Source organism: Dermacentor variabilis, chromosome 5 (assembly GCF_050947875.1).
Source record: "Dermacentor variabilis isolate Ectoservices chromosome 5, ASM5094787v1, whole genome shotgun sequence".
Classification (NCBI taxonomy): Eukaryota; Metazoa; Arthropoda; class Arachnida; order Ixodida; family Ixodidae; genus Dermacentor; species Dermacentor variabilis.
This window is the reverse complement of record NC_134572.1, coordinates 72,260,722-72,285,088: the sequence shown is the minus strand read 5'-3', so window position 1 is coordinate 72,285,088 and position 24,367 is coordinate 72,260,722. Positions and strand designations below refer to the sequence as shown.

The window sequence follows — 24,367 nt, the reverse complement described above, 5'->3', positions numbered from 1 at the left end:
CTCCTTTGAAACTCAGTTTGACGTTCTTTCGAAACAAACTAAGGGTAACGAAATAAGTAAACACATAACAGAAAACGCTAAATTGATTGCGCACGTAAACAGAGTCCTCATACTGCCACCGTCATATCTTTTTTTCTTAATTGTAATAAACATGTTAGTGATAAGAGAGTCACGTAGAAAATACCTTAGACACTTTAACTTTCTCTGTCCTGTAGCAAATAAAGAATGATAAGGACATTGATAAAACATTATACAGTTTCAACGCTCCTGTGGATATCTATGTAAAGCAAAGATTTTGTGGGGAGGGTAACCAAATGCTATTCAACTAAATGCAATGCGCGCAACTCTCTTTATCTTCATCGGATGCAACGTGTAATTTTATGTAGTGCGCTGCAAGTCACTACTTCAGTGCCATGCAATGTCTATATTTATGCACTGCACGGCACACAAGCTATGCTTAAATGCAAACAGGAGTGCGTATGCTGGGGCGATCACATTCCACGATACTATCGCCTCGGCCATCAGGCTCGCGCTGAGTGGCTGGTTGTGCAAAACCGGATGAGCTTTATTGGATGGCTTAGCACTGCATCACGTGAAGGCGATAGCATTGCCGTGAGTGATCGTCCGAGAATACGCCCGAGGAATTCATGCGAATGCGCACGGTGTTACGTCAAAGCGGGAACGTCACGAAACCGAAGGTGATGTATGATGTTCGTCGAGGAATATATTGCGCAGAGAGGAGTACAACGACCCGCCGCGGTGGCTTAGTGGCTATGGTGTTGCGCTGCTAGGCAATATAGGCAGTTTTAACAGATCGTTGCTTACGCTCCGCTCCGGACACAATTCTCGCGCACGGTGCCTGCATAGAACGCACTGATTTCGCTTATCGAAAAAGCGCGTCTGCCAGAGTCGCCAATCACGTGCTCTCAGCTTGGCTGTAAAACGATAAAGAAAGCAATTTGACGCACACTGACGCTCCGCTAAATTGGGTTCCTAGCGAAACGTGGGCAGCGTTCCACGTTCAGTTGCCGCTACGAGCGTTGTGCGCACGCACAACATAAGTGTTCCCGGCAGCGTTCTGCTGAGCGGCTGTGTGCAAATTGTTATGATACGCCGGCATGGGTGGAGCGGACTCTGCGAAATCTGTCTAATGTCGCACGATCATATATATCCCGGACGCGGCGGCCGCATTTCGATGGGAGTGAAATGCAATAACGCCCGTGTACCGTACACTGGGGGCACGCCGAGTATCCCCTGCTGGTCAAACTTAATCTGCAGTCCCTCAATAAGGCCTCATAATAAAGTCGTAGTTTTGGCACGTAAATCCCCAGAATACATTCATTCGGTACGACGTGAAGGATTCGAGTAAGGTTTGCTATGTTATTCATCCGTTACGTCTGTGGCCTAATAGGCGATTTCATTTCATTTATTTCATTTATTTACTATCAGGGCTGTTTGGCGTTACAGAGAGGAGTGGGTATACAAGAATACAAGAATGCAACTGGGTGTACAAGAATACCTTTGTAGTAGGCAGGTTAATGAACATGATCATATACAGTAGAATTGAAGGCTTCGGGTACTGCGATGGACACGACGTAGGCAGGAAGGTGGTTCCAGACCGCGCTTGTCTTCGGAACAAACAAAGATTAGTCCTGCAGCTTCGCATGCCAACTTTGAAATGGTGGTCCATGTGGGATGAAAAATAAGTGGGAGTAATAAAAAGTTACTGCTTAAGAGTGTCATTGGTGAAATATATTTTGTGAAAGAGACATAAACGAGAAATACGACGGCGTAATGAAATGTCAGGAAGATCTAATGTTTTCTTCATAAGCGTTACATTGGCTGAACGAGAATAATTAGAAAGTATAAAACGAACAGAACGATTTTGGATGGATTCGAGGACTTGTATGGGTGATTTCGTGTGGGGATCCCAAACGAAGAGGCATACTATAGTTTCGGGCGCACAAGAGTATTATATAGTAGTAGTTTTACGGGCACAGGAGCCAGGGAAAAATTACGACGTAGGCGATGTCCAAAACATGGTGGTTATGACGTGTTTCTGACTCTGTAAATGCCGCCGGCGCATAAAGCCCGCAAGAGCGTTGCCTTCGAGATCGGTTTCTGTTACTCCCAGAAAGCTGTCGCTGTGCGCTGGATTTCGGCACCGCCTATATATGGAACCAGACGCGCGCGCTCGTGCTCTCGCATGTGGCACGCAATGTGGCGCACGCGGCAATTTGGCAACACCGCTGCAGTGTCATCCACGGTCAGCAAAACGAGGGGAAGGTTCGCAAAGGGAGCTGCGCTTTAGTATAGACGGGGTTGCCGCGGCAGAGTGTTGAGTCAGCATCTAACATTTGTGTACGCATTCCTGACGCAGGAGTCGAAGAAGAACGGCGCCGTGATGCCCCTGTTGACGGTGTCGGTGGTGGGTGGTCCAACGATGGGTGGCTGCGTCGAGGACGCACAGGCCCGCAAGAAGTCTCGCTTCAACCTGGGTCGCAAGCACAAGTCCAGTCGCAAGAAACGGGAGAAGGCGTCCGCCAAGCGAGAGAGAAAGGCGACCAAGACGCTAGCCATCGTTCTCGGTGAGTACACACAGCACTCGCCAGTGAGTTCGGTTGACGTCACAGCAGACGTCGCTCTGGGAATTCGAGTACAGCAACGATGGAAGTCGCGGAAAATAAAAAAAAATAATCAAGCTTTTAAATGTGGTGGACCAGTGACTGACTTTATTCAACGCGTTGCGGCATTAAATATCGAGCAAGAAAGTAAGCCCCAAAAACAGCAAGAAAAAAAATCAGAGACTGAATTCACAAAACATCTCCTTCGTAAGTGTTTTTGGACATTGGCTGGCCGCCTTCGCTAACATGCGGGGTGATTCTTCTTAACTTTTACGATTCTTTTTTTTAATTTTGAAGGACGCTTAAGCTTCGCCTTCAAGAGTGTAACGCGAAAGCATTCAAAGATCCCTGAGTGCTTCTCACGCTTCCCGTCCACTGCAGCTTATGTGGCCGTAATGTTTACCGGGTAACGCTGGCGGCGAACGCTATGCACAAAGGCGAGCTTTGTGGTTCTTTCATTGCGATAGCAATTATGTGGACTCTCCAGGCGCGTTTCTGTCATCCGCGTCGCCGTGATCTTCTGAATAAAGCCCAAGATCGATAACATCGCCGTCGCGCCCCGTGTGTTGTATGTGCGAGTGGAAGCTTGTGAGGGTGAGCCGACGATGGCGGCGCAAGGGGGGACAGCGGGGAGTAAGCGCGCCGTCTTCTGTGGCGCGCAGTGCACCAGGGGGGAGGGGCCGTTCCATACTCCTGCGGCTACCGCGTATGGCGCGGCCGCACGGACCCTATCTTGAAACCGATCTGCGATGTGTACAGAGTCTAGGTGTGCCGGGGGCTCGTAGCTTCTTGTGCAGTGTGTTTTCGGTGCTTAGTTCGCGTTGAAGCGAGAGGCAGCACGAAGGTCGATTCGCTCGGTGCTGCTGCCGCTCTTCCTCACGCCAGCGTTTTGACAGAGCGTGCCCGTGCTTATCGAGGGAGATGTGTTTATGTTTGCTGTACGCGCGATGCCATGCTCGTTAATTTAGTTGGTAAGCGAATCGTTACGAGTTTGTGCTGCCGATAATGCTACTTCTTGTCCGAGTCGTTAGCGCTGTTTTCTACCATGGATGCATAACAATGAGCTCGCCTTTAAGTCCTCTTAAGCTAATATCTTTACTTTGTGTAGCTGTCTACTGATTTGCTATCATAGTCGATGCTTCGCCTTTCCGGGGAAACTTCGACTTTCTTTTGATGGCGTACAAGGAACCGAGGGGGCCGCGCCACTCCTAGTAAGACAGACGTCAAAGGGCAACTGGAAATCGCTATCGCGTTAAAAGCGGTTTGTCTGAGTTCCCAAGTAACAAAATTACGTTTCCTCGTATATTCGAATTACAATTTGACGCTATAATGTATATGGGTTGTGTGTAAGTCGTACTCTACGTTTTTCTGACGCATTTTACTTTTGAGAAATTCAATTAGTTCAGTAACTTCATTGCGCTACATGGAGGGCCTGCCTGGTTGGATATGCGTAGTTCGGCATGATTATTCCCCAAATGACGGTTGACGTCAGACGCCAACACCGGATTTTCTGCTACCCGGAGCCCTCAACTCTGTCGCGTTAAAATAACTCGTTGAAAATTACACAGTCCTTGAGCTGCATTCTTGGGAGAGGCGAACATTACTTGCACGAGAAATCGAAACACATGTTCCACCTATTAACTAAAATTCACTAATTCAATCCTTAATTACCTTACGGCACTTACCAATTACTAATTATTCACTGATTTCTAAATGTGATTACTTACCGATTACTATTAAATACTGTACTTACCAATTCCGAAATTCATTTCAGTGTCCGGGTTATTTATGCGCATTCGGAATTGTGTAATATTTCTCTCGTTGCGCCGGATTTAAATACGAATAGCATCCTGAATGTGCTACTAAATTTCCATTTTACCACGGTGTTTTCCTTTTACCCAACTCGTACCTTTCTTTTTGTCCTTGTTTGTTCAGGTGTTTCTATATTTGACACAGTGATGCTGTGTTGCATCCATTCATCCTATGTAATACCCTTCAGGGCCTTTAAAGTACCTCAATAAATAACAAAATAAATAAATAAATAAATAAATAAATACATAAATAAATAAATAAAAAGTAAATAAATAAATAAGTAAGTAACGCAATTTAAAAATTGTAACCGATGGGCTTACCAGACGTATCCACTTAAAATCAATTTACAGGATTATACCGGTTTCTAAATATAATTTCTCAAAGTGTGTAACGGAATACATGAGCATTATATTACAATTTTGTGCTTCAGTGCATAAAAGAGCGTTTTGTTAAAAAGAAGTGGAACAAAGTCCATTTTAAGGCGAGTTTTATGTTACATATCTACAAACTGGTATCATTCTGGAGAAGTGGATACGCCATGCAAGCCCACCGGCTACAATTCCTAAATTGAAATATGTTCTCTAAAGTAATTAATTAATAAGATAATTGGTCAATTTTCGTTAATCAGTTGAATATGTGTTTTGATTTCTCGTGTAAGTTATGTCCGCCTCTCCGGAAAATACAGCTCAAGGACTATATTTTGAAAAATGGTAAAATTAAAAATGATCACCTTGTTTGTTCAGCAGCAGCCCTGATAGGAATTTAATATTTTTAACACTTCTAAAATGAAAGCGTTTTGTGAATACAGGTGCAGTTTCGCATCAAGAGTGAAGAAAGCAAACCAAAATGTTTCTTTCGTTGCTTTTGTTTTGAGGAAAATAAATAGAGGAGTTGTCGCCGTTTGCTGGCGGCAGATACGCATTTTGACTCAGTTACTAACGTAACATAAAAAGTACGTACAAATTCTTATAATAAGTAAGCCCAATTAAAACCACACAACATACATCGACACTATAGGGGTAGATGGCTTGCTTCACGCATCGAACCTGCTGTCTGCTTAAGGGTAGCTATAATACGTACGATACATAGGCAAAGCTGTTTCCATAGTGCGACCTGTGAAATTGCGGCTGCCACAGTTCTTCGAACAAGTGGTCAGTAAAGAGAGAAAGAAAAGGAAAGACAGGGAGGTTAACCAGGTTGCACGGGGTTTGCTACCGCTGCGTTCCACCTTCGCTTCCATCTCTCGCGGTGTCGTTGGCTCCGTTACGAAGGACAACGCCGACACTCACCGCAGAAACGGGCACCTTGGAGCTGCGCTGTAAGATAAGCTTCCTGTGGCATATTAATGAATGTGAAAGGCACACAGGTCACTTTCACGTAGGGAGCTTTTGCGGTGCTTTGGTGTCGCGTGACATACAGGTGAAGTGGGCGCAGCCCAAAAATATTTTACCAGTCGTACAGGGCTAATGACGGAAATGGAACAGAAACAAATTGGAATAACTTTATCGCACCCTAAAACGAAGCAAGCAAAGAAACCCACAGGTATGCGCTACCATCATCGTCATCATTATTTACAACGTCTGCGAAAGGTTTATTATAAGAGATGTTGGTGTAGCAAACACTTAGACGCTGTTGTAGTAACTCTCATGTAGCGACTAAGCTGTGAAAAAAAAAACGTATGTAATGATGTTTTCAGATTAGCCTGGTTATTACTACGGTTAACGAAGCAAGATTGAAAGCACTAACGAGGTTTGCAGCTAAAGTATGCAGCTATGAGCTTTTCGTAATCAGAATAGCCTACATAGTTACATCTCGTCGTCAGGGCAGCGAAGCACGAGTATCGTTTCTGGAAAGAGGCTCACTGCAATAAACAGGTCTCCTTGTGAACACATTTCTGGCACGTGCGTGACAAGAAACATTAAATAAATGTGACTCAAATGCCACCCTCAGCACAGCGTGGGACTGGCCCATGTATCTTCGTAAGCAATGCAGCCACGAGGCTGACGGATGAGTCCTTCCGAACGCAGGCAACGCAATGCCTAGGTACACACGGCGTTTCGCTGTCGCACTCATTAGGCGTCTGAGTCACGTCAAGGCTTACAGGACGGCTGCTGTAACGCCATCACGTCCTGAAGGCATCGCCCTGTGCGTCTACTCTCAGACCGCACTCTGACGCCGCCCTCCTCGTCGAGGCGCCTGTCTAGCTAGGGAACGACAACTCTTGACACTGCTTCGCTCGTGTCGTGCAACCGATGTGCGCCGCATCTATTTCCGGCATATCCGTATACGTCTATCTCCGCATAATATGCGTAGGCGGAGAGTTCGGTGCACCAGCCGTCGGTCGTAAAACGTGATTTGGCAAACTTGAGTGACGAAATATCTCTCTGAAAGAGCTTACCTATGTAATATTGTAATCCGCGTCGACGAACATACGTTCACTTAATGAATTGTTATTTTGTTTTGGTTTGTTGGAAAAATTCCTCAAAATGCATCATTTAAGACTGCATGTCGAACAGAAGCCTGTTTAAATCTAATAAAACGAACTACGTAGCAGAGGAGCGATATGACCGCATTATGCCGCGAATAAGGATGTTCACAAGAAAGGTGAAGTGATACATGCAGCAGCCCATAGAAAACAGGATTGAATTTCACTGGTGCGTCTACACCATCTTTAAGTAACTCTACACTCACTTTCTTATGTACTAAGATTTAGTGGAGCCACTAGAAAGGTAAACGAAGAAATAGTTTCAGCCTTGCGTGCTAATCGGGATTACTACGAACCATGCAAGTCAAACAAGCATGTACTTGATGAACGTGCACGAAGCACTACGTAATGTAAAGTAACACTGCATGTCCTTACATATATGTCAACCCTGAGGAAGGCTATATTATAGGCTCTGGAAATGGTTGGCCTCGGTGGCGGACGCTATCGTTGGACACGCAGTTATGCACAAATGCGGCCTCTCTTAGTGAATACTGAAGTCGGCTCAACTTCTCAACACTATACACACCTTGGAGTAGCGCAGGTTGGCTTGTTGAGCTCAACACTCTTAAACTTTGTGCTCATTGGTCTCACAGAATGCCTACCAAATACGGTGAAGTTGTCAATCTTTGCCGATCATATCTGTGTGTGGGCATCACGAATGATCCATCAACTGCGTGCAAGGCTGCAAAGGTCTGCAACGTGGATAACAACGTACATTAGGCCTCAAGATTTCTCCACAAAAATATGTACTGCTGGCATTTAGCCGGAAGCCAATGACTTCCTACGCCATATCCATCGATGGACAAGATACCTTTTATGCAAGTACACATAGGCTTCTAGGGGTACTCATTGACCGTGACCTCTGTTGGAGTCCCCATGAGACCTACCTAAAGGAGCGCCTGACAGCCATCGCCCATCTTTAGAAGTTTCTAGGAGGATAAGTCTGGGTTACTGCAGTACACGTGATGAAGCAACTGTAACGGATGCTGTCTCTCAGGTATTTTAGGTACACCTTGGCAGTGCTGATTAACACTTGCAGAAATAACATGCGTACACTAGAATGGGCGCAGGCCCAGGTACTTAGGCTTAGGCTAGGGCTGCCACGATGTACATCAGCATCCGAAACCATTGAGATTGCTCACGACTACCCAACCAAAGTTAACATTGTTATGGAAGCACTCAGAGCATATGTCAGGCACTTTAATCGCACCCATGACCACTATCTCGACCTCACTGCCAGCAGACCGGCCACGCGTCTCTTTCCGTCAGACGAAGCTGCCTCATCATGCACACCTGCCACCGGATCACACATCTGCCGTGAGAGTTTTGCTTCCCTCTTGGTGCTTCGCTCAGCTACAGGTTCGACTAATAGTGCCAGGAATTCGAACGAAGGCCCAACTCTCATCATCAGCTCTCAAGCAACTTTCGCTGATCAGAGTTGGTTCAACCACCGCGGACGGTTCTGCACGATCCGTGATTTCTCCTGCGAAAGTCACCGCTTTGAAGGTCAAGGCATCCCATCAGATTACCTCGACAGCCGCGGAGCTCGCTGCTCTTCGTAGCGGACTCCGAATAATTCGAAAGAAACTAGATCAAAAATCAAAAATCAAGCATTTTCCGTGGCTCCAAGGTAGCTCTACATTGCTTGCTTTCTTCTTTACGCCGTGAATCCTACGAACAACCAGTGCTAGAAATCCGAGAGCTCCTTCATGACTTCGTCGAGCAAGGACATGACATGACATTTCAGTAGCTCCCTAGCCACTGCGGCATAATGGCAAGGAACAAGCCAATGAAGCTGCTGGACCAGCTCATGGAGACAGCGTGCAGGGACCGATACGCTGTCAGGAACAGACGCAGCAGCGAAACTTCCATGTGAGGTCTTGCAATTGTTGTGGAACACACCTAGTTTCCAGCACGCACGTCTACAACTTCATCCTCAACGTGGACTAACCCGACCCGAGACAACGCTGCTTTGCCGATTGTGGCTTGGCGTCGTATTTACAAAGTCCTTTGCTTTCCGCATTGGATGGGAGGATAGCGCTGCATGTGACCACTGTGGTGACGAGGGAACTATAGAACTCGTTCTTTGTCAATGTCCTCGATACAGTGCACAGACAGTCTCTCGTGATCGCGCTGGTGCGTCTTGACGACCGGCCACTTTCGGTGCAGACAGTCCTGTAACGCCGACCTATACAGTCGTCAAATCACAAAACAGTGAAGGTACTCTTGAAATATTTACATTCGAGTGACCTATTGGGGAGAGTGTATTGGAGAGCCATGGACATTCACTACCTTCCCTACCCTCTCTTTTTCGTTTCCTTGCTTTTTTTTCTCCGCCGTTCCTTCCGTCTTTCACTCCCCCTTGCCGTTTCCCCAGTGCAGAGCAGCAAACCAGAATCTTATCCGGTTAACCTCTCTGCCTTTTCCATCCCATTTGTCTCTCTCTCTTTATGGAAGGCAATTTGCTGTATCTCTGGAAGCGATCATAGCCTCGTCAATGACGCAGCTCCTTTCTCGTTTCTGAACTGATCTCTTGTGTTTTTTAAACCTTCAAAAGCAGTTGCGTCATCAAAGAATTTGATATTAGTTTGCTCACGGCCAACTCTTCTTTTAGGGAGGTTGCCAGAGTCTACAAAGAACGCTTTTGCGTAGGCAGTAAGCGCAAAACTAGGGAAGACTGCGTTCTGCAAGCGGCCCGGTCCTGCATATCGCATTTCCCAAAGTGCGCTGTCACGCACGCACTTAATGCTGTGTCCTTTCAGTAAGCCTCGAAGAATCCACCACGGCGCTGACGGTTCATAAAGGTCCAACGTTTTTTGTCACTTTTCTTCAGACTTGTTTTTCTCGCTGTACAGCCGCGACGCCTTCAGTGTTTGAGGAATATTGCGTACATCCAACGCGTGAAAGCAAGGGTATAACGCTTGAAGCAAGATATATCTAAAAGTGCCAAATATGGTCATGAAAAATATGTAGCACTGCGGAGAATACGCTAGAAATATGAGCATAGACTTTTGCACCGCATAAAAATTGAAGAAAACAGCCTGCGATCCAGCCGTAAACATTGACAAGAACACTGCTTTTTAACACGAAAGTCGACAACTATCAATCAGCATCAAGGAAAATGTAGCCAATAATCGTCGATGGTTCCGGCAGATTTTTTTTTTCGGAAAGATCAGGCATCAACTTGACAGGAGGCTCACAGAGCTGTACCGGAATTCTTGTCAGCAACGGACTCAGATTTCGTCTGTATTACTCAAACTCAATTTGTCTTGTGTTGTGTTGTGCCTTCGTTTTCAATTTTTTCTTCAAGCCTTGACCTTTTTCTCTCCTCCTTTAATGTGAATGCGCGTGATGTCGCTTTCTGGGGACAATTGCTAGTCTGATTTTCTTTTGCCTATACATGTGTGGAGTGTATTGATGTTTACCAGACTAATTAGTCATTGATGTAGGGGGCTAAACAGAGGAGTATTAGAATTAACCACTCGGCTTCTGACTGAAAAATAATTATACAAATTCTGAGAATTTTCTACAAATGCGTCCCTTGGCTTGGCTGTTACTTAGCTTTGGCTTTTGTTTCCCCAATTTACGTTGGCCCGCTCCCAAATTTAAGTTGGACCACTCCAGACTGTCAAATTGGTCCACCCCTACTAGAGGCTTCCCCATGCATTTTCTATGGAGTCCTGTGTATTCGTATGGGTAAGGTGTCACGCTTTTCGCTGTATGAACATGATTTTCCTAACAAAGTTGGCGGGGTACTCATCAAAGAATGCTTACGCATGAATGGTAGAATTGTTCTGGCACCTTTCCTCATTGAAAAACAGTTGACAAACCCCGTATTCTTTAACCAAGGCTTTGAAATGGCGTAGGCTGCGGTGTTCTGACGCATTTTGCTGGCGTGAGGCTTAATTTAACACGCTTATTTTATATCATTAGGGGCCCTTTAAGACGCAACTCGCAGAATTACACCATAGCTGTGATTTTGTCGAGTTGCGCATGTATTCCCACGAAAGTAATCACCATGAATGGGCAGGAGGAATACGATAATGACTATAACGAATGCAAATAGCTCCAGAAAGCTTGTTCGATAGCTTCCACAATTAACAAATATGGAACTCGCGGTTGTTTATATAAGCGAACCATTTCTTCTCACATGTTTTCTCGTCAGTGTCGCATTTTTAACACGACTGCGTGATCATATCAAACAGTTGTCGTTAATTGTCCCTGATAACTGATAAAGTGACGCAAAGGCAATACACCAATGTGAAAAGCTTTACCGCTCCCGCACCTACACTGTGCTTCTCGTATTTCCAGAAGCAATATTTTGGTAATCTTCGTTGTAACTGCAAGCTATCACCGAGTGTTTTGTTCAAGACATCACGCAGAAAGCGAGATTATAGTAACCGTCGCGATCGCTATTAGTCCTCTCAGAAGCATGAAAGAGTGTTCATGTGACCCCACCCCTTCCAAAGTAGGAGGGGTGATCTTGAGGACGTGTCGCCATGTGTACAGCGAAAAGGAGGCGGGGATACCGCACTGCGAGAAGAGCTACAAATGCCCGACAGTCTTTCAGTTCTCTGTCATATCCGTGCGGAGTTGCTGACGGTTGCACAACCTGCTTTTTTCTATTTTAATGCAACGAGATGTATACCTCTTGCTGAGTCATTTTAGCACGTTAATTCCGCAGTATTAATAAGTTTGTTTACTTGCGAGGTTTGTTGCGTAGCATTTCAGGGACACTGCGATGCGATACCGAAGCATTGTTCCGCGGTTGTTGTTTGCTTTCTTTCTTTCCGCGCCGTTAAATAGCACATGATCATAAGCATTTTAGGAAACGCTCACATCGTTTTAAACAACAGACATACATCACGAATCGGCTTATATGTATAGCCAACTACTCTACCGCTACAGATTCGCTCGTTAACGACTTTATTCTCTACGTTACCACTCAGTTGAAGAACAAATACTACATAAATTCTTCACTACAACAAATATACGCCTTTAACCTAATCATTTCTTTAATAAAACGAATAGCTTTCTTAGGAGCGTTTGGCTGTTTGCTTACACTGACAGTCATATTCGACGGTGCTTGCACAATTGTTGTGTTACCCTTTAGCCACGAACCGTCGTCACACCTCACATTGACCTTATCTTTGTGTACGCAGGGGTGTTCCTGATATGCTGGGTGCCCTTCTTCACGTGCAACGTGGTTGACGCAGTGTGCATGAAACTGCAGAGTCAGGACTGTCATTTGGGCGTCACCGTCTTCCTGCTCACCACGTGGCTAGGATACGTAAACAGCTGCGTGAACCCGGTCATCTACACCATCTTTAACCCCGAGTTCCGCAAGGCCTTCAAGAAGATTCTCATGGAGCCCATGAAGTGAAGCCCGAAACCGCTCAACAGACGATACAAACGGTGCTGTGTGCCAAAGTAAAAACTGTGAATCGCTGGAGTTTTGCGCTTCCTAGCGACGACGAAAAACCTGCTCGCTGAGCGTGCGTGTGTGCTCGCATTTGCAATGTGCCACTCTGACGCGCTTTGTGCTTTGCGCCACTCTTTGTCCTAATATCCGCTCTCGGTCGATTGACTCGTTTAAATCACACCCTCCTCCAAACTGAGGCAAAGAGTAGGCGAGTGGACTGGTCTCTTGGCCTAGAAGACATCCCAGCTCTGTGCCACAACCTTGTCGAAAGCATTCACTGACGGACACCAAGTCGCCGGTGCTCTTTTTTGAAATTAATGAAAATATTCGCCTCATGCCACACGAAACACTGTAGGGCATTTATTCACACGCGGTCAGCGTCGTGAGAGGTCAACATCAACACCTCTTCTAGCCTAAATGTGAAGCCTTGTGACGCTGAAAATGACGGCTCGTCCCTCTTGAGACAAAAATACTTGGACCCATCTGGAAAAGATTATCAGCAGCTACCAGGAGATACGTATCAGCCAATTATTCCAAGTCATCATCACTGTTTTCTTGTACTTTTGCCACAGCAGTGATTCGAGAGGTTTGTGGCCATCGGAGAAGCCCTTGTGACACGAGCAACTTGCTTGAGGACGACTTCGAGGTCGATAATGGAAACGGGATGATCAGATAAATGACGTGGTCTCGTAAAAATGTCCCACACTATCTCTCCCATTGACTTAGATCGGCTAATAATTTACTGACATGTCCTTATTCGTTTGCTAGCGTACGTAACCCTGTTCCTAGGGGTTAGACTTCTTTCTGTGTTCATTCAGCCTTTTCTCTGCTTCAATCTGCATGTCTTCATGTAAATACGATTCAGAGTATATGTAACATATTTCTTACCGCTTGCTAACAGGATTACGTTTTACTTCACTTGAATATTCATGTAGAGTACGAAGAATGCTGAGGTAAAGTGTGAAGGTATACTGTCCCAGTTTTATTGTGACTACTTGCTTATCTGGAAGATCTTTGGCAGCCTAACTTTCGCTCTGACTACAGTGCTTACTTTAGCACGTTTCAGCGGAAAGAGTGTGTAAATTTATTGGATTCATGCATATCTACATTAATACGAAGTATGTTATAATTTACCACAGTAACATGGGTATCGCTTTCTTTTACCGACAACACCTCATCCCAGGTGGAAAAAGCTACAGGTATTATCGCAAAGTACGATAAACACTTACTCTTAGGCCTGGCGTGCTCTCGTGATGCTAAATTTCTCGCTCACATATCACATGATTCGTCGCCAGCACAACATGCAAGTTCAGGCTTACAAGAAATATTTCTCTGCACGCAGAATTGACGGTGTTGATGCGTCCAAAGTGAGAAGACGTGACATCGCACTACAAAATGTATCCCACTGAGATTTGAGCTTTAGACATACAGACCACAGCGCTTTGAAAAGTACGGTCAAAATTTATGTTGTTACAATAAAATCATCTGTGGTCTTTTTCAACTGGGATGAACAACCTTGTAAAAGCTTCACATACTTCTAGTAAGGCGTTAATATTCTCAGCGATGTGTGGCAGCTGAATCGACATCTGCGAGCCAAACTCTAAGCTTTCGCGTTGAACTAATACAGGGTAACCTCTTATTCCAAACGTAAATATAAATATGTGAAGACGCCACAAGGAGTAACATGGCAGATATCGCCTTGCTGATCACGGTATGTTATAGTAATACTGTACAACGCCAAAGTGAACAAAATCATTTTGTTCACTTAAACGTTGCCAGAGCGAACGCTCACTCTCGTTGATGTCTTGTTGTAAGGTTACAAGAAACAATTAGCGCTGATGAGCCTCTAATAGCGGCTTCAGTGTTCAAAAGGCCCATGCGTACAGTGGCTATGTATTTTTGGCGATGAAGGGCCTCATAGTTTTCATCGTTCTTTGAAAGCGGTCTTGCAGTACACATTATCGTGTACTCGGTGCTCTAGTACCTAAGCATTTCGCCCAGTTTCTCAGCTGCAATGCTTCGCGCTGCAGGTGACGAAACAACTGTTGGCGTCCGTGAGCTTCTTCTCCCTCCAGCTCACCCTATGGTCACACGTGTTATAAAGTTTATCATCCTGAAGCTTTAGGCGTAAAATCAACAGTGCTCACTCATCAAACTCCTTCCCATCATACAGGTTTCGTTTTTTTTTTGTTCGTTCGTTGTCGTGGCTTCAGCGATATGGGTCGAATTGATCCGTATCGACCCCTCCGGACTGTACGCCTCTACGGTTGTTGGAACTCGGCTCGTCTCATCTCTGCTCTCTCATTTCATCCTGTTGCCTGTTTACATGCATTCCTTGGACTGTATGCTTGAGGCGTGCACGCAAATACCGTGCTGAGATGGAGGTGAAATGTGTTCTCTGCCTGTACGCAAAATGTAGTGCTGTCTCGTGCGTCTCGTTCACACAAGGACAGCTCAGCTCGCAGTGTACGTGCGAATCGCCACAGTGTATGTACGTCGAAGCAGTGCTCGTTGGCATTTCTTCAGTTTTTGTTTCATTGTTATTGTGATAGTTTATATGTGTATAAAGAAAAGACGGTTATGAAATAAATATATAAATGTATACATATGAAGTTACGAATATATGAATGCACACGCCAGAGATTACAATGTTGATGCAGTATGTTTGAGAAGACGAAATACGTGGAATATAAATTTGTTCATCAAACAACCCTGTCCATATTTGTCTTGCTTTATTATGACTGACAGAGAGAGTGACAGAGTGCTGGGGTTTAACATGAAAAACTACATACGGGTTATCAGAAGCACCGCAGTGGTGGGCTGCCGATATACCTCTCCAGAGTGATCCTAGACGTTATGCCATAAGCATTTTTGGTATTGCTATTTTCTGAAGTGACAGCACCTACTAATTGTCCTTAGAAAGCATGACACATATGTATAGATCGTGCGCTCTTAATTTTACTAGCACAACAACGCGGTAAAGTTGTTACAATGCCTCGTCTGTAGATATTATTTTTATAAAAATATTGTAGTTTAAAAGGAAACTTGTTACTGCAAGAAAAATCACATTTTCATCATGCCCAAATGTCACTTTACTGGTATTAGGACAAATCATTTTTGTGGCACTGAGAGGCTACCTTGCGTTGCGGGGGTGAATTGCATCGTCTTTTCCACGCTGCCACAAAATTTCGCCGAGCCAACAGTATTTTACTGATTCTTGATGTTCTTCTTAAGTATTGTAACAGTAGCCTGTCATTTGACGTTTACAAGAAGGCTACGCACCAGCCAGTACCTGCGTTTTAACTCAATACATCAGACGTCGCACAAAATGTCCGCTGCTTCGACGCTCTTCCAGCGCGCAAAAGCTGGTTGCACGAGACAGGAACACCGCACGCATGATGCAGCATATGTACATCCGTGAAATAACAAAATGTGACTAGTACACATCATTCTGACTTTTGCTGGAAAAGAAAATATTGCACCCAGTGAGTCAGCGTTGTAAACCACTCGGAAAGTGAGTGGCGTTGGGAAAGTGAGTGGCGCTTCCGCACGTCCCAGGCACAGGTAAGATCGCCGCTCGTATCATGATATCGCTCATACGTGCTCCGGCCGAACGCGCAGAAACTACAGGTCAGACGATTGACCGAAGAAATGCACGTATAAGAAACGCTGAGATGTGGCCTGCACCTGGGATCACCGGATACCAACGGGCCGCAGCAGCACAGTGGCTGTTGCGTATCCTCGCGAGTATAACGCCGCGGGTGCAATGTCGGCCGCGGCGGATGCTTTCCGATGGGGGACAGAATGCCGAAATGCATCAATGGGCAGACAATGGCGCTTTCGCCTTTCATGCGTCCTGTTCATAATACTGTTTCGAAGACAACGTTGTCTTTATAGACTTCAGTGAACCTTTACCTTTCGTAAACATCATGACGTCACCAGCCGTGCACAAAGTGAAGTCCAAGACGTGTGCAAGGACCCGGTTAGCAAAACGTTCCCTCGCGCTATGGCATCTGCTGCGATGGATTTGTCCAAGTACGTGGGTTCGTACCCGCCCGTCCGCGGTACGTCAAGAAACCCTTCGTCTGCGGCGAGCTGTACCTCCTTCCTCGCAGACAGCTAGAAAAAAAAAACAAGGACACCTAAACACTTATGAGCTGTGAATGTGAAAGCATTAATCGCTGAGCGATCCTTCGCGTTACGAACTCCTTCCGGGTAAGCGAGCGCGTTGAGACGCTTGGCCAATGCTTCCTAGATAGCACAAGGCCGGTTCACTCCGATCAGTTACGTCGTGCTACCTTGCCCGACTGCCATAGACTCTAATGAGGACGCTTCTGAGTAAGCCGTGGTGATTTTGACCTCACCACTTTTGTCACGGCGGGCTTGGCAACGGAAATTTTGATGCAAGTAGCATGATGTCATAAAGCAGAGATCACAAACCTACTGCTTAGGAGGCCCTTGTTGGTAAGACCCAGCGGTAAGACACTCGGCTTCTGAGCGTGGGGTTGCAAGCTCTAAACTCACTACCGCCGACGTCTTTCTTTAATTTGTTCTGCTTTTCTATGCAATAATTTCTTTATAGCGATTACCGAGACGCGTGAGAACGCAGGCGAGAGCTTGTGTGTTCAAAGAACATGCGAGGGCAGAGTCGAAGAATCTATGCAGGAGGCGATCGACGCGATCTAGGAGTATCTCCGCCCCACCGAACTTCGATGCTCCCCCGCCAAGTCGGAGCTTCTAATTTACAGAAAAGAGAAGGGAGGCAGACCCAAACATTGGAAGCCAGTCTCTGAAAGCAGCATCAGTCTTCGAAATTTTGATGCAAGTAGCATGATGTCATAAAGCAGAGATCACAAACCTACTGCTTAGGAGGCGCTTGTTGGTAAGACCCAGTGGTAAGACACTCGGCTTCTGAGCGTGGGGTTGCAAGCTCTAAACTCACTACCGCCGACGTCTTTCCTTAATTTGTTCTGCTTTTCTATGCAATAATTTCTTTATAGCGATTACCGAGACACGTAAGAACGCAGGCGAGAGCTTGTGTGTTCAAAGAACATGCGAGGGCAGAGTCGAAGAACTTATGCAGGAGGCGATCGACGTGATCCAGGAGTATCTCCGCCCCACCGGACTTCGATGCTTCCCGGCCAAGTCGGAGCTTCTAATTTACAGAAAAGAGAAGGGAGGCAGACCCAAACATTGGAAGCCAGTCTCCGAAAGCAGCATCAGTCTTCGCACTTGTGACGGGGGGGGGGGGGGGAGGGAGTGATACCCAGGGTCGGCGTTATTCGGGTCCTGGGCATGTTTGTCGAATTCAACGGCGGGAACGGAACGGCTCTCCGCAAGATTATCGCTAAGACGGACAACGCTTTCCGCCTCGTTCGCAGAATAGCAAACCGGCACCGAGGAATGAAGGAAAACAATCTCCTCAGGCTATGCCTTCGTACTATGTCACTTTACGTACACAACTTCTATGTACAACTGGCTCAGAGCGGAGCGAGACAAGCTCAACGCTCTCATCCGCTAAGTGGTCAAGACGGCTCTCGGGCTACCCATCAGGACCCATACCGAGGATCTCCTCAAGCTGGGGGTGCATAACACTGCCGAGGAGATTGCCGAAGCCCAAGAACGCGCGCAATTCACTCGCCTGAGCACCACAGCGGCAGGTAAACACATCCTCGAAGAGGTGGGTTACCAACCTGCGGGATTCCCAATGGTCAGTACCCCGATCGCTAGGTGCATTCGAAACAAGTTAGAACTGGCCGCTGTGCCCCGAAACGTCCATCGCATCCACAACGAGGGCAGATGCAAGGCCAGAGCAGCAGCCATCCTCAAACAGCTCAAGCAACACGACATTAGAGCAAGCTTCGTCGACGCCGCGGAGTACAGTAACGGGAAGACCCTTGCCATCGCTGTGGTAGACTCCAGAGGCAAGATTTCCAATAGCGCCTCGATTCGCACTTCAGACCCCGGAGTCGCCGCGCAAGTCGCCATCGCCTTCGCCCTATTAGACAGTCGTGGGTCCGAGATATATAGCGATTCCAAAACGGCAGTTAGGGCTTTTCAGAAGGGTTGCATTGCCAAGCAAGTTGCTCGTCTCCTTAGCACCTCGAGTCGATATGCTCTCACGCATCATTCAATCCACTGGTTTCCCGCTCACGTAGGGTCGGTCGAGGGTGCTGCCCCGAACCTCAATGAGTCTGCTCACGAGGCTGCGCGTGACCTCACCGACCGCGCTTCCTCTACAAGAAGCACCAACTCCCCTCCTCCCTACGACCACAGGGACGCTCCCGCTACTCACACCGAGATTATAAAATTTTTTTACATGTCTAGAAGGGTCTTTCTACCCCCTCACCCCAAGTTGAATAGGGCGCAAGCCGTTTCGCTTAAGCTTCTGCAAACGAGCACGTATCCGTGTCTGTCCGTTCTCCACGAGGCTTACCCGTACGTGTATTGCGACGACGCCTGCCCCTCCTGCGGGCAGACCTCTACTCTAGCTCACATGCTCTGGGAGTGCGGGTCGACATACCCCAAGTTCATCAAGGAGGAGTGGGACTCGCTTCTGCGTAGCCCCGCTCTGTAAAAGCAAATCCTGGCTGTCCGGCGTGCCCGCGACCGGGCCGGTGGGCTAGACCTGCCGGTCCCGACGTGGGACTAGCCGGGTGTGCGACGAGTTCGCGTCCTCGCCGGACGTGCAATAAAGTTTCTTCACTCACTCACTCAAAGAACATGCGGACAACACCGACAACACCGGCTTGCCGAACTAAAGCTAAGGAAACGATGGAGCGTGTTTTAATAGAATGTGAAGATATCTTGTCCAGTGGTAGCTTTAGGCACCTCGGGCTTCCTTGTAAGCCCAAGGGTTCAGCGAGAGCAGGGGGAAAGCGAACATGTCCACAATAGAGATGAGTAAGAGGCGATTGAAAGATTGGTGAAAGTAGGGAAACAACAAGCAACGGAGGAGTACAAAAAAAGTTCCACATAGGAGTTCAGAAAGTTTGGTGCTGGGAATTCTTCGTGGATATTTGTAAATGATACAGGTGACATTAGGCAATATAATAACAAGATCTTGGTAGCACAACTCACCGCCCGTCCCAAAGGCGAGGATCATAGCACACATGCATGCATCCATCCCGGCCATCGCCGCCGTGGCAGCCTTGCACAGTTTCTGCTATGACACGTGCTGTGCTTGCTTTTCTATGCGACAAAACATGCAGATGCCGGGCTGTGAAGGTCGAATGCTGGGCTGTGATAGCGTAAACACAACAATCATCCATAGCCAGAGGAGAGCGCTTGGAGTTGGCGTCTCAACACCGCGCTGGCCACGTATGCGCAAGGAGTACGTAAACACCCGTCAGCAAAATAGCCCCAAAGCGAGCACTCAGAGCAGGGACGGCTTGCACGAACATGCAATAAAGAAAATAATAACCAATTGAAGAACGCGTCCTTGTGCAGAATAGACGCTGTCTATGGAACATTTTATAACGCGTTCTTAAGTTAGTTTTTATTTTGGTTATTAAATGTTCGCGTAAGCCGCCTCAAGGCATCCATTCCCGAAAGAAGTGTCGCGTGAAACAGGAGCGTCTTCGCTGCTCAGCGAGCCGTGGTGAAGACCGCTGCTGCTAAAATGCGATGCTCCATCTGAAGCAAAGATAATACTCAATCCTCTCAGAGATTATGAACAATGACACACAACAACGCCTCAAGCAAACACATCTTCCTGAATGTTCTGTGGACTACGCAGACAAACAGCAGAGGTACACGCAAGGTAACATTTAACATCAACTCACCACTCTCGTATTGGACTAAACGTTGAATAATTACAGATTCGCCGCCAACATCACCGTTCATTGTTGTCAATCAAAGCAAGCAGCATACAACGCTTCGTTTACGCCGATTCACACAGTACGTGAGAGCCACACTTTCTTTTTTCATGTGAAGCTTGTACTGGCTTACATATTGCGATGTCGTTGCCGTGGTCATGCAAAAAATAAACAGGTGTTCCGAAAGCACATCAGCTGCGGGAAAGGGCGGTTTGCTCAGTTGACAGCTGCGCCGGCGTCGGAGCATGAGTCATTAGCAAGGATTCTAGCAGCATAGGCGCGCGCTCATGGCATGCGCGCAACCAATGAGAACCGTCCGCTGCTGCCGGGGAAGGAAAGGGCAGAAAAGGGTTCCCCACGTGCTTCGCCGAGTTCATTTCCGTTAAGTTCAGTACCGAAAAACGGATGGGACGGCCACACGTTGTGCGTTCCCTCGAGGAACAGGTAGCCTTCGACGAGCAGCGGCCAGAACTCGCCCGTGAAAGGGCTCGCCGTCGGCGCGCCGATCCAACCGTTAGAGCCGCCCGAGCCCATGCCATCTGATAGCAACGAGAAGATCCCGAGCTGAGGGAGCGGGAGACCGAACCAACCCGGCACCGTTACCTGTGGGTCACTTAACCGTCACGAAGGTCAGGTGCACGCATGACAAGCACCGCTTACCCCCATTTCCCGGTAGGGGAACGGTTGGTAACGTTTTTTTTTTTAACACTGTTCCAGTGCGTGGTAAAGGAATAGAGGGCATCTTTATAAATTGTTCAACAGCCGCCTAGAATATGAAAAAGGGAAATCTCCGGAGAGGTGATAAAGCTTACGAGCGCTATGTCTCATGTCCTGCATAGTAGGTTGATAGCAGAAAGCGAGATAGATAGACCCATATCCGTCCCTTACACCTGTAGGCAGAATTCCTGTTTGAAAACAATGTATTCGACAAACAAAAGTTAAGTCGAGCCAGGTCGAGAACGTCAACTCAATATGTACCGGTCATTGATTCCTTTCTTTCGAGGGCAGCAGTTAAAAGCTTAACAGTCAGTTAGACTGGAACGATTGTTTATAGTGATATCAAATGAGGCCATAACGTCACCATCAGCAGACACAATATGTTGAACCCTTGAGGTCGCCTGACTTGCGGATATAGGAAATGTAGTTGCCAACGAGCGAGGAAATAACACGATGTGTAAAACCGGATAATTTTAAAGTTGTGAGAGGGTGTAGTCAGTCAACAGTAGGGCGCATAGTAATATCTGGCTTGCGTAAACACTGTAAGGCTATATCTTGTTCTTTTGCTCAGCACGTGCTTCGTTTCGCGTATTTGTACAAAATATGTTTTTGTGACCAGACGGGTTGCGGTTTAGCTGTAGCTTTCATGAATGAGAAGCGGAGAACTGTTTATTGGGTGCACAGCGTCCAAAAACCAAATCATATAGCTGGTAGAGAGGTATCCCGATGACGACGCAAAATAAATATAGCTGCTTCTCAGCTCTATCACATTGCCCGCAATGTTTGATCGAACTAACGCTTTGAAAAACAGCCTTTTCTTGATACCTCACCTCAAGAAAAATAAATGCTGAACAAACGTTCTTTTTTTTCTTTTTTCATCTTTCTCTCTGCGAAAACAATGCCGGATAGTTTAACTTAAATCCCACAAAAATATCTGTATCTGGTCATTTGGGCCATTACTTGAGAATATTAGTCTTTCCTGAGTGTTCTATTCATGTGTATGTTCGTAAGTAATATTAATCTTAATCTGATTTTTAAGAACTTCCTGTTTTGATGAAGGTGTTCGTTAGTAAATAAACAAATAAATAAATAAGCAAACAAATAAATCCCTGCTTTAACCACAGTGGTCGAGGTGATAATAGGCCGCGCAGATACGAGAAGGGACTGCCCTTTCCGCACGATTCATACAATCGGATTACAGATGCATGTATTGCTATCAAACAAACGACAATATTTCCAAAGTTCGCATTAAAACAAGCACGTCTTGCACAACAATAATACAAAATTGCGTCCGAAATTTTAAATAATTTAGATTGCATGACACTTAAATACGCAATTCCTTCCTGTTCAACTTCATGATTCAAACTGCACTAAGAGTTTCGCAAGGCGTTTCATAGATGTTGTAAGAGGTTTATTGCAGAGGTCGCCTGCACCACCGTGCAATTATTATCGCGTTGGTATACATATGAAGGCTGATACGAACTCAGCTGAATCCAGCATTAAAAATTAAATTCCTGACACGTCCGAAGCCTCGCTGAGATGCAGAAACGAAAAAGAACTCCCATTTTCAGATTCACGTATATTTTTGGTCAGCGAATAAGTGTGCGACGTCGTATAGTAAAAGAAGGGACGACACAGGCGTTGCGTGTTCTTCTGTCTTCTCTCAACCATTTCTGCTTATATTTTGCGTTGCCGTATGATGAACACATTACAACGTGCCCAGTTTTCTGTTGTTGACGGGAATAAGCTTTACCATGCAGTATCTCAGACGCATTCTTTACGCATTTGCGTGGCAGGAACAAAGCGTGGAGTTGCTAGTAATGGGCTGCTAAGCTTCAGGCTATATTTCATTGCACTGGTGTTACTCAACCTCATTACTTAAGCGCATGCAATGCTTTCTCAAGTTCCAACTATATCGCTGTCTAATCAAGCGTTCTTCTTTCCCTCGCGCATTTACGAGAACCATGTTTCACCTAAGATAAATCTTCTGCTATGGTTTCCTTTTCTTAAGGCTTTGAAATTTCAACATGACAAAATCGTGACGCAATTGAGGAGTTTTCTCTTAACCAGTCGCAGTCTTGCAGTGCATCTCGTTTTTCGCAGGTTAGGTCAGGTACTAAAACAGTTTTTATTTGTCGTTCATATCCAGAGACATAAAGAGGAGTCGGTGAAAAAAAGAAAGAGCGCAGTCTAAACAACTTGACAAGTTACCAGCATTGGCAGGTTGCTTAAAGCGAAATGCAGAACTAAGGGCCGAACTTTTCAGGAAGCTTGATTTGCACTAAGAACTGGAACAAATGCGACATAGAAGAAAGCCTGCGTCCGCATGAGTGAAACGTCTTAGACAAGAACCTACCAATTCATCCTTTATAGATTTCTTGCTCACTATTATGCACGGTAGGGGTCTTAGGGCTAGCCGATTCAGAACCACGAGACCACTCGCTTAAGCTATTATGGAAACTTAATAAATCCCGTGAGCAGCACGGGCTGCGATCTCATGGACGCAAATAGTGGATATGTGAGACTGAACAAGTTTTTCTCGGTCTAATCCGGCTAGCTCTAATGCCATCTTGGTAAATCCCACCTCGTATTGAAATGGTCTTCGGAGACTTTTTGAACTGCGCAGTTAACAAAGAAAAAGTATTTAACCATCCTTGCATAAAATATGTCCAGAAAAAAAAATTTTGCTTATGCAGCTGCCTATAACCTCAACTTTCCGATTTTCGTCCAAATGAACTGTACTCTTAAGCTACTCTAAAAAACTATCATATAGGCATTCAGAAAACCTTTTACAAGGTAGCCCCTCCATTGTCACATTGGCCAAAAATAACAGCAGCTTTTGGCTAATATTTCGGAACTTTATTACGAATAACAATCTTCTGAAGTCCGGTTCCTGCAGATATTTATGCGACTTATTTGAGTACGCAAAATTTGCTTGGCTTTTGAGCTGCAGTTTAGTGCTGTGGAGCAGAGCCTCGGCTTCCGCATTTACCCACTTTTAGTATTTACAAGTCAATTGTTCAATAAAAATCATGTATTGCAGGCCTATACTGCTTTTCTATTTTTAGTCAGCCAGAGAAGCAAAGAGCTGCACGAACTTTATTCATAAAGAAATTGCATAAAAATATAAAAAATCCAGGGCATATCCATAAGTTTACACACACAATAACAGTAAATGAGTGACCGTGTGTTTCAGAGTAGTAGGCAAACCTTCATTTCTTGTTGGTTGCAACGTCTTGTTTCGGGAGCGTTGCAGGTTGCAGGAGCGGAATTACCAGGTCTGTGCTAACGGTAGTGCCAAGTTACGGCCGCGACCACTCCGTCAGACCGCAAACGGCAGCTGGAAAAGGGCTTTGTCTTTCAGTTTCCGCGTAACAGATTTATGTTCTCTCGTATATTCGAATACCAATCCGAAGCTATCACGTGTGCAGCTTGTGTCGTTCTTTGCACATTTTCTAACGCAATTTGCTTTTAAGTATTAAGTACAGTG

General features: G+C 46.0%; 1 protein-coding gene across 6 annotated transcripts in view; it reads left to right on the top strand.

Annotated features, from left to right (window-relative positions):
• The window catches only part of LOC142582787 (dopamine D2-like receptor), a 470,062-nt gene extending 454,985 nt beyond the window's left edge, over positions 1-15,077 (top strand). For all 6 annotated transcript variants that reach the window (XM_075692826.1, XM_075692825.1, XM_075692829.1 and 3 more), the window contains 2 exons: positions 2,381-2,588; positions 12,084-15,077. In XM_075692826.1, coding sequence (XP_075548941.1) covers positions 2,381-2,588; positions 12,084-12,304 — 429 coding nt within the window. In that variant the 3' untranslated portion in view covers positions 12,305-15,077. The remainder of the gene's footprint in view (positions 1-2,380; positions 2,589-12,083) is intronic.
• The last annotated feature ends 9,290 nt before the right edge of the window (positions 15,078-24,367 follow it).